Raw genomic sequence first — 11265 nt, forward strand, 5'->3', positions numbered from 1 at the left:
ATATTTTCATACTTAGTGTACGCAGACAGTTGTGCGTGTGTCAGTATTGGTGTCTCAGCTGTTCTGAAATATGGGGCAGTGTGAAAGGAGATTGTCTGAACAGGGACATTTGATTCTGGCTGACCTTTCAGAGGTGTGTTCTGCCCTTTGTTATGGCAGTAGTTTATACTTTATTGACTGTACAATGCCCATGTCAGGTGCTCCTCGAGCACACTGCCTGCCTGGCTCTGGTCACTCAGACATGGGAGAGGCAGTGCAGAGAAAAGCCACGACACTGAACCCCATGTGTCAGAATAAGGGCTGGAATAGCTGGGACTTTAGAAACATGAGCGTGGGGAACCTCGTTGTGGGAGGTGGGGAACAGGGGGAAACCTCCGAGGGGTAGTAAAATAGAAACTGAGGACAGTTTTAACCTAAGCTGCCCTGCCAGGAAACTGGCAGGATGGGGTTGGCTTTGTAAACTGCCTTAATCTCTCCCCCATTGAAGTCGAGGGTGTACCTGGTGTTTCTGTATTTCGAACCTTTTATACCTTTTCCCTGAACTGATCATGGTTTTCTTGTACAGACCAACACCTGGAGCACCATCGCTAACATGCTGAGCCGGCGGAGCAGTGCTGGCGTGGCGGTGCTGGAGGGGATGCTCTACGTCGCTGGTGGCAATGATGGGACAAGCTGCCTTAACTCAGTGGAAAGATATAATCCAAAAACAAACACCTGGGAGAGCGTGGCACCCATGAACATCAGAAGGTTGGTGTGTCCCTGTGCTCCCTGAGTTGAAAATACATTAACTTGACTCTTTGATTTGATTTGATTTATTATTGTCACATGTATTGGTATACAGTGAAAAGTATTGTTTCTTGCGCGCTATACAGACAAAGCATACCGTTCATAGAGAAGGAAAGGAGAGGGTGCAGAATGTAGTTTTGCAGTCATAGCTAGGGTGCAGAGAAAGATCAACTTACTGCGAGGTAGGTCCATTCAAAAGTCTGACAGCAGCAGGGAAGAAGCTGTTCTTGAGTCGGTTGGTACGTGACCTCAGACTTTTGTATCTTTTCCCCAATGGAAGAAGGTGGAAGAGAGAATGTCCGGGGTGCGTGGGGTCCTTAATTATGCTGGCTGCTTTTCCGAGGCAGCAGGAAGTGTAGACAGAGTCAATGGATGGGAGGTTGGTTTGTGAGATGGATTGGGCTACATTCACAACCTTTTGTAGTTCCTTGCGGTCTTGGGCAGAACAGGAGCCATTCCAAGCTGTGTGAGAGACTGTGGCCGGAATTCTCCTTGTGTTCACGCCCGGCTGCCGCTGCTGACGAGGGTGGAGAATTTGGCACTCAGCCGAATCTTCATTCACTGCAGCGGGACTGGAAAATCCAACGAGGTCAGAGAATTCGGCCCCATGTCTGTCTCTCGAAGCAGGCAACTGTACAAGGTCACAGTGCACATATTTGTTGTTTTTTATTCATTTGTGGGACCTGGGCATAGCTGGCTGGCCAGCATTTATTGCCCATCCCTAGTTGCCTGAGGGCAGTTGAGAGTCAACCACATTGCTGTGGCTCTGGAGTCACGTGTAGGCCAGACCAGATAAGGACGGCAGATTTCCTTCCCTAAAGGACATTAGTGAACCAGATGGGTTTTTCCGACAATCGACAATGGTTTCATGGCCATCAGTAGATTCTTAATTCCAGATTTTTTTATTGAATTCAAATTCCACCATGTGGCGGGATTCAAACCCGGATCCGAGAACATTAGCTGAGTTTCTGGATTAATTGTCGAGCGATAATTCCACTGGGGGGAAAATACTCAGAGGGTGGTGAGGGTCTGGAATGCGCTGCCTGGGATGGTGGTGGAGGCGGGATGCCTCACATCCTTTAATAACTACCTGGATGGGTTCTTGGCACGCCGTAACATTCAAGGTTATGGGCCAGGTGCTGGCAGGTGGGATTGGGTGGGCAGGTCAGGGCCTTCCATGCATCGGTGCAGACTCGATGGGCTGAAAGGCCTCTTCTGCACTGTAGGATTCTGTGATTCTGTGAAATGGAATCGAAGTACAGATCAGCCATGATCCAATTGAATGGTGGAACAGACTTGAGGGGCTGAATGGCCTCCTCCCATCCCTAGTGTTCCGCAGACACTGAGACAAACACTACAATTGCAATAGTGAACTCCTGAAATGTTAATGTTAGCTATTTTGGCTGCAGTGTTAACACGGGGATAGGGGCGTGCAGGCTTTGATTGCTCTCAAGACTGTCTCAGAGGAAACAATGGCGCTTTACATGAAGTTTAAATCCAGGCTCCCACCTCAATGTAGTGTTACAGTCATAGCTAGGGTGTAGAGAAAGATCAACTTAATGCAAGGTAGCTCCATTCAAAAGTCTGGTGGCAGCAGGGAAGAAGCTGTTCTTGAGTCGGTTGGCACGTGACCTCAGACTTTTGTATGTTTTTCCCAACGGAAGAAGGTGGAAGAGAGAATGTCCGGGGTGCGTGTGTTCCTGCATTATGATGGCTGTTTTGCCGAGGCAGCGGGAAGTGTAGACAGAGTCTCAGAGGGTTGTGAACCTGTGGAACTCGCTGCCCCAGAGTGCAGTGGAGAGAGAATCAATCGACAGATTCAGCAAAGAGATAGATATGTTTCTGGTGAAAAGTGGGATAGAGGGCAATGGGGAGCAGGCAGGAAAGTGGAGAGATCAGGAGAAGATCATGTTAGCCATGATCATGTTAAATTGCAGAGTGAGCTCGAAGGGTTGGATTGCCCACTCCCGCTCCTAATTCCTATGTTCCTGTGTCACAGTTTCTCCCAACTACACAGCCCAACACCACTCTAAAAGCTTTATCACCGAATCCCTACAGTGCAGAAGGAGGCCATTCGGCCCATCGAGTCTGCACCAACAACAATCCCACCCAGGCCCTATCCCCGTAACCCCACATATTTACCCCGCTAATCCCTCTAACCTACACATCCTGAGACACTAAGGGGCAATTTTGCATGGCCAATGCACCTAACCCGCACATCTTTGGAGCGTGAGAGGAAACCCACCCAGACACGGGGGGAATGTGCAAACTCCATACAGACAATCACCCAAGCCGGGAATCGAACCTGGATCCCTGGAGCTGTGAGGCAGCAGTGCTAACCACTGTGCTACCCCGTGCTGCCTACTTACGTGGGTGAATGGCGGGGGGGGGGAGGGACTTTACAACTGAGATTCCGCAACATACCTTTTCCTTCCGAACTTTGACACGGTAGGGAAACACCCTGGATGAATTCTGGTCTGTCCCAACACAGACACACTCACCGAGTGAGAGCAGGGCCGTCGCTCCGACATGCTCTCCTGCTTTTCGGTGGAAAACTGCCAAATGTTTCCAGCCCATACTGCGTGTCTGAAGAATGTGTGTGTGTGTGTGGTTCAGAGAAGAAGGGGAAAACCAAATTGCTGACACAGGGGAAGAACTAATTAAACAGTAAGCGGAGGAGTGAGAACGGTGGGAAGGTGGATTAGCACCCACAGAGAGTTCCTGCTCTGACTGTATATGAGGGAGGCACCACATGTGGTTCAGGCAGTCGAGGATAACAAGGCAAATCGAATGGTTGACCTGAATTCTGTCAGAGAGCACAGGAATGGTGGTAAAACAGGACTTGGTGCCAGGTTGGGTACGGGCAGTTGAGTTGTGGATGAGTTGAAAGTTACAGAGGGTGGGAGGCTGGCCAGGAGGGCCTTGGGATAGTCGGGTCTCGAGGTTACAAAGGCCTGTGTGAGGGATCCAGCAGCAGATGAGTTGGATCAGGGATTTACAGCACAGGGTGAGGCTATTCTGTAGTGGCCGAAAAAGAGTTCATAGAATCATAGAATCCCTACAGTGCAGAAGGAGGCCATTCGGCCCATCGAGCCTGCACCGTCCACAATCCCACCCAGGCCCTATCCCCGTAATCCCATGTATTTGCCCTGCTCATCCCGCTGACATTACGGGACAATTTAGCACAGCCAATCCACCTAACCCGCACATCTTTGGACTGTGGGAGGAAACCGGAGCACCCGGAGGAAACCCACGCAGACACGGGGAGAATATACAAACTCCACACACACGTTCACCCGAGGCCGGTATTGAACCCTGGTCCCCGGGACATAGAAACATAGAAACCCTACAGTGCAGAAGGAGGCCATTCGGCCCATCGAGTCTGCACCGACCACAATCCCACCCAGGCCCTACCCCCACATATTTTACCCGCTAATCCCTCTAACCTACGCATCCCAGGACTCTAAGGGACAATTTTTAACCTGGCCAATCAACCTAACCCGCACATCTTTGGACTGTGGGAGGAAACCGGAGCACCCGGAGGAAACCCACGCAGACACGAGGAGAATGTGCAAACTCCACACAGACAGTGACCCGAGCCGGGAATCGAACCCGGGACCCTGGAGCTGTGAAGCAGCAGTGCTAACCACTGTGCCACCGCGCTGCCCATAAGTTACCCAATCTAATCCCACCTCCCACGATGTCCCAGAGATGGAAGGGGGCAGGAGATGGCGATGTAGAGGATAGTTGTTAGAAACAAGGTCAGATTGGACCCCAAGGTCACGAAACAGTGTGGTTCAGCTGCTGGGATAGGGATCAAGTGCGAAGGTGGGTGGGTTGTGGTGGGAACTGATGATGATTTCTTTTTTTGTTTAAGTTGCCTCTGATTCTCTTGGCAATCAAATAATACCATGAGGCCATCACCCCACCCAATCAGTTTGGGGGAGGCAATGACCTAGTGATATTATTGGTACATCATTAATCCAGAAACTCAGCTAATGTTCTCGGGACCCGGGTTCGAATCCCACCACAGCAGATGGTGGAATTTGAATTCAATAAAAAATATCTGGAATTAAGAATCCACTGATGACCATGAAACCATTGTCGATTGTTGGAAAAACTCATCTGGTTCACTTTTTTTAGGGAAGGAAATCTGCCATCCTTATCCGGTCTGGCCTACATGTGACTCCAGAGCCACAGCAATGTGGTTGACTCTCAACTGCCCTCCAAGGGCAACTAGGAATGGGCAATAAACGCTCCCACCACGAACCCTATAGTTATGCCCCCTCGTAATAGCTCCATCCACCCGAGGAAATAGTCTTTGAACGTTCACTCTATCTATCCCCTTCATCATTTTATAAACCTCTATTAAGTCTCCCCTCAGCCTCCTCCGCTCCAGAGAGAACAGCCCTAGCTCCCTCAACCTTTCCTCATAAGACCTACCCTCCAAACCAGGCAGCATCCTGGTAAATCTCCTCTGCACTCTTTCCAGCGCTTCCACATCCTTCTTATAGTGAGGTGACCAGAACTGCACACAATATTCCAAATGTGGTCTCAACAACGTCCTGTACAGTTGCAGCATAACCCCACGGCTCTTAAACTCCAACCCCCTGTTAATAAAAGCTAACACACTATAGGCCTTCTTCACAGCTCTATCCACTTGAGTGGCAACCTTTAGAGATCTGTGGATATGGACCCCAAGATCTCTCTGTTCCTCCACAGTCTTCAGAACCCTACCTTTGACCCTGTAATCCACATTTAAATTAGTCCTACCAAAATTAATCACCTCACATTTATCAGGGTTAAACTCCATTTGCCATTTTTCAGCCCAGAAATCATAGAAATCATAGAAATCATAGAAACCCTACAGTACAGAAAGAGGCCATTCGGCCCATCGAGTCTGCACCGACCACAATCCCACCCAGGCCCTACCCCCATATCCCTACATATTCTACCCGCTAATCTACGCACCCCAGGACACTAAGGGGCAATTTTAAAATGGCCAATCAACCTAACCCGCACATCTTTGGACTGTGGGAGGAAACCGGAGCACCCGGAGGAAACCCACGCAGACACGAGGAGAATGTGCAAACTCCACACAGATGGTGACCCAAGCCGGGAATCGAACCCAGGTCCCTGGAGCTGTGAAGCAGCAGTGCTAACCACTGTGCTACCGAGATCCCATTGCAATCTGAGACAACTTTCTTCACTGTCCACTATGCCACCAATCTTAGCGTCATCTGCAAACTTGCCAGCCATGCCCCCTATATTCTCATCCAAATCGTTAATATAAATGACAAATAACAGTGGACCCAGCACTGATTCCTGAGGCACACCACTGGTCACAGGCCTCCAGTTTGAAAAACAATCCTCTACAACCACCCTCTGGCTTCTGTCAAGAAGCCAATTTTGTATCCATTTAGACACCTCACCCTGGATCCCGTGAGATTTAACTTATGCAACAACCTACCATGTGGTACCTTGTCATAGGCCTTGCTAAAGTCCATGCAGACAACATCAACTGCACTGCCCTCATCTATGTCCTTGGTTACCCCTTCAAAAAACTCAATCAAATTTGTGAGACATGATTTTCCACTCACAAAGCCATGCTGACTGTCCCTAATCAGTCCTTGCGTCTCTAAATGCCTGTAGATCGTGTCTCTCAAAATACCTTCAAAATCCTGTCTCTCAAAACATCTTCTCATCATCTTCTCTGCTCCGAGGAGAACTGCGCCAGTGACTCCTCTAATCTGTGCCCTTAAAGCCTTTGGCAGGCAACTGAATGTATCTGTGGCAAGCAAAAGAGAAAATGCTGGAAAATCTCAGCAGGTCGGGCAGCCTCTGTAAGGCGAGAAAAGAGCTGACGTTTCAAGTCCAGATGACCCTTTGCCAAAGCTAAAAGGCACAGAAAATGGGAGATATTTATACATGATGTGGAGTTGCCGGCGTTGGACTGGGATGAACACAGTAAGAGTTATAAGTAAGAGATATTTATACTGCAGGGGGAGGGAATGGCTAGGCACTTTACAACCTTCCGGTCTCAACATCGAATTCAACAACTTCAGATGATTTGCTCCACCCACCCCCCGGACCCCTTTGTTTTCATTTTATTTTATTTTTTACTGTTCTCTACCCTTTATTTCTTTATTATCTTTCTTCACTTTTCTTCCCCTCCCCATTCTTTCCCCCTACTTTATCCCCCTTCCCTTACCTGTTCCCCCCGTTTGCTTCTCCTTTTCTAAATTTTACCTCTGTCCCAGCTTTCCACCCCCTTCATTTTAGCTTCTCTGCCGTTTGGCCATTCACACCCTTTATTCTCTCTGTGGACAGCCATTAGCAGCCTTTTCCCCTGGTTTCTGTGGCTATGACCCATCTTTCATTCCCTCCCCCTGCAGTATAAATATCTCCCACTTTCTATGCCTTTTAGCTTTGACAAAGGGTCGCCTGGACTCGAAACCTCAGCTCTTTTCTCTCCTTACAGATGCTGCCAGACCTGCTGGGATTTTCCAGCATTTTCTCTTTTGGTTCCAGATTCCAACATCCGCAGTAATTGCTTGTATCTGTGACAAGCTGGTCTGTCCTGGCGTGGACACTTTAAGAAGTCTCACAACACCAGGGTTAAAGTCCAACAGGTTTATTTGGAATCACGAGCTTTCGGGGTGCTGCTCCTTCCTCGGGTGACTCACCTGATGAAGGGGCAGTGCTCAGAGAGCTCGTGATTCCAAATAAACCTGTTTATTTCCTTCCCTAAAAGTCATTCGTGAACCAGATGGTTTTTTACGACCATCAATAATGGTTTCATGGTCTCCATTAGACTTCTAATTCCAGATTTTATTGGCTTTGAACTGGACCCCCAGATACCCCTTGTCTGTGGGTTTCTAGTCCAGTGACAATACCACAACATTAGATACAGAAAAGATCTGAAACATGTCAGGGAAAAGTATTTCAAAGTGGGACAAACCACATTCAGCAATTATAAATAAAACTATTAATGTTTCTGTTGAGACTTGTTCAGTTAACAGAGTCAAAGTTCCAATCTCCAGAATATAAAGTTTATTCTTCCTCTGCATCGTTTGCCTTTGGAGACCAAATAAAGCGTAAAGAACCTGGAACAAGAAGCTATTTGAGAGATGGCAGATAAGTACTTGGCGCCTTGCATACTTAGATCATGAGGGAAGATCTAATACCCTGCTCAGAATTCTTACATTGGACCACACTTGACTGATTTGCTGCTTACACTCCTATGGTTAGGAATTGCTGTGTTTGCTCCTTCTGTACTCAATGTGCTATCTCTCTCTCTGCCTGCCTGTGCTGTTTGTACCTGCGATACTGTACACCAGCAAGTCCCAGCCGTAGCATCACAACTGTGCTGAGGTGGATCGTAACTGCTCGTGTGGGAGGGCTGTCAGCTAGCCAGTGGAGGAGGTTTCTTTCTGGTTGTACCACAGCTTGGTATGGCTCCTGCTCTGCCCAAGACTGCAAGAAACTACAAAAGGTCGTGAATGTAGCCCAATCCATCACGCAAACCAGCCTCCCATCCATTGATTCTGTCTACACTTCCTGCTGCCTCGGGAAAGCAGCCAGCATAATTAAGGACCCCATGCACCCCGGACATTCTCTCTTCCACTTCTTCTGTCCGGAAAAAGATACAAAAGTCTAAGGTCACGTACCAACCAACTCAAGAACAGCTTCTTCCCTGCTGCCATCAGACTTTTGAATGGACCTACCTTGCATTAAGTTGATCTTTCTCTACACCCTAGCTATGACTGTAACACTACATTCTGCACTCTCTCATTTCCTTCTCTATGTACAGTATGCTTTGTCTGTCTAGCGCGCAAGAAACAATACTTTTCACTGTATACTGACACAGGTGACAATAATAAATCTAATTAAATCAAGGCGAGCCCAGGTTTCTGACTCTCTCTGGCCCACAAAGAACAAAGAAAATTACAGCACAGGAACAGGCCCTTCGGCCCTCCAAGCCTGCACCCACCATGCTGCCTGACTGAACTAAAACCCCCTACCCTTCCAGGGACCATATCCCTCTATTCCCATCCTATTCATGTATTTGTCCAGACACCCCTTAAAACTCACTATCGTATCTGCTTCCACAACCCCCGCCCCGCCGGCAGCGAGTTCCAGACACCCATCACCCTCTGTGTAAAAAAACTTGCCCTGTACATCTCCTTTAAACCTTGCCCCTCGCACCTTAAACCTATGCCCCCGAGAAACTGAGGTTTCACTGAATTGCTGGGTTTTTTTCTGCTGTATTACATACTCCTCACCCTTAGCTCAGTGGTACCATTCTTGTCACGAGGTCAGAAGGTCACTGGTTCAATCCCTGCGTTGGAACAATGAGCACGTAATCCTGGCCAACGCTGCAGTGGCTAACGGTGGGAGTGCTGCACTGTCAGGGGTGATGTTATTTAGATGATGTTCCCAGTGTGGTTGAGGCTCCGAGAAAGGGACACAGCACCTGAGGGACAACTTAGAGATTGAGGGTTCCTGTCTCAAGAGAATCAATATTGGGAGTAAAATTTGATCTCCTTGCCATTGGTCTTTTCAAACATTAACAAGATCAGCTGATTTGATTTATTATTGTCACATGTATTGGGATACAGTGAAATGTATTGTTTCTTGTGCACTACACAGACAAAGTATTCCGTTCATAGAGAAGGAAAGGAGAGAGTGCAGAATGTAAAGTTTATTTATTAGTCACAAGTAAGGCTTACATTAACACTGCAATGAAGTTACTGTGAAATTCCCCTAGTCGCCACACTCCGGTGCCTGTTCAGGTCAATGCACCCTAACCTGCACATCTTTCGAACTGTGGGAGGAAACCGGAGCACCCGGAGGAAACCCACGCAGACACGGGGTGAATGTGCAAACTCCGCACAGACAGTGACCCAAGGCGGGAATCGAACCCGGGTCCCTGGCACTGTGAGGCAGCAGTGCTAACCACTGTGCCACCGTGCGTCCCCCTGTAGTATTACAGTTATAGCTAGGGTGTAGAGAAAGATCAACTTAACGCAAGGTCGGCCCATTCAAAAGTCTGACGGCAGCAGGGAAGAAGCTGTTCTTGAGTCGGTTGGTGCGTGACCTCAGACTTTTGCATCTTTTTCCCAACGGAAGAAGGCGGAAGAGAGAACGTCCGGGGTCCTTGGTTATGCCGGCTGCTTTTCCCGAGGCAGCGGGAAGTGTAGACGGAGTCAATGAATGGAAGGCTGGGTTTGCGTGATGGATTGGGCGACATTCACGACCCTTTGTACTTTCTTGGTCAGAGCAGGAGCCACACCAAGCTGAGATACATCCAGAAAGGATGCTCTCTGTGGTGCATCTGTAAAAATGCTTGCGCTATAACTGTGCTGGTGAACAATGTCCTTTCAGTATGAGGTTCCTCTTCGGAAAATGCGGGTGAGCGATGACCTTTGAGGAGGAAAGTAGCCCTCCCTTTGCTGTTTTCACCTTGACTGCTTCCTCCCCAGGAGCACACACGACCTGGTCGCGATGGATGGATGGCTTTATGCGGTCGGCGGCAACGACGGGAGCTCGAGCCTCAACTCCATTGAAAAGTACAACCCCCGCACCAACAAGTGGGTGGCGGCCTCGTGCATGTTCACACGACGCAGCAGCGTGGGGGTGGCCGTACTCGAACTGCTCAACTTCCCCCCTCCGTCCTCGCCCACTCTCTCAGTCTCCTCGACCAGCCTCTGAAACGTTTGAACACAGCCTCGGTTTTACCTCATGATGAACGCAGTCCTTTTCGGAGCAGGCGGTCGTCGCCGCCGCGGGACTCGTGACGAGGGCGGCAACTCTGGTGCCATTTTGTTTCGGGTGTCCTGCTCCGCAACAACAACAACAACTGTGAACGGTGGCTAAATTGCACCCCCCATCGCGAGGGTCTCAAGAGCCAGTCCACAATTTGCCAACAGCAGCAGTGTAAGATCGAGCGATACAGTTTGCTCCCCTTCCCCTCACCCCACTCCCTCCACCCCCCCACCCCACCCTAATGATCTGGTCACACGACGTTAAGGGTGTCATTTAAGGCCAAGGAATTAGTTCTGGAACCTCCGCGTTCCGGCGGGATTTGTATTTCTTCGAAGTCGAGGTCGGGAGCTGAGACGGATGGCGACACTGCCCGGTGTCAAACGGGAAATCCGGCGGAGGTCGGGGTAAGGAGACACGCGGCCCTCGTGTAAACACAGGCCTGCGTTCTCCATGGAATCATATTCCGCGTTTTGCACCCAACATTTTCACAGCATGATGCACGATTATTTAATTCCAGTTAAAAATGAATGACAGCCCACCCCCCACGGCGATCGCCGTAACGGTTACTGAGCCCAGAGGTGGACAACTTTTCTCTGCTCCCCTCACCCCCAACCCCCCCACCCCTCCCCACCCCCCTTCCCACCCCTTTAAGCTCACTTTCTTACCTTGCTGATTTATTGCTATGTAGCATCACCAATTATACAACATATC

The 11265-nt window shown here is 49.1% G+C and overlaps 1 protein-coding gene across 1 annotated transcript in view; it reads left to right on the plus strand.

Annotated features, from left to right (window-relative positions):
- klhl17 (kelch-like family member 17) overlaps positions 1–10692 on the plus strand; it is a 101685-nt gene extending 90993 nt beyond the window's left edge. The window contains exons 14-15 of the mRNA XM_078238737.1: positions 566–747; positions 10272–10692. Of these exons, the coding sequence (XP_078094863.1) occupies positions 566–747; positions 10272–10500 (411 nt within the window). The 3' untranslated portion in view covers positions 10501–10692. The remainder of the gene's footprint in view (positions 1–565; positions 748–10271) is intronic.
- The last annotated feature ends 573 nt before the right edge of the window (positions 10693–11265 follow it).

The sequence above is a fragment of the Mustelus asterias genome, chromosome 22 (assembly GCF_964213995.1).
Source record: "Mustelus asterias chromosome 22, sMusAst1.hap1.1, whole genome shotgun sequence".
NCBI lineage: Eukaryota > Metazoa > Chordata > Chondrichthyes > Carcharhiniformes > Triakidae > Mustelus > Mustelus asterias.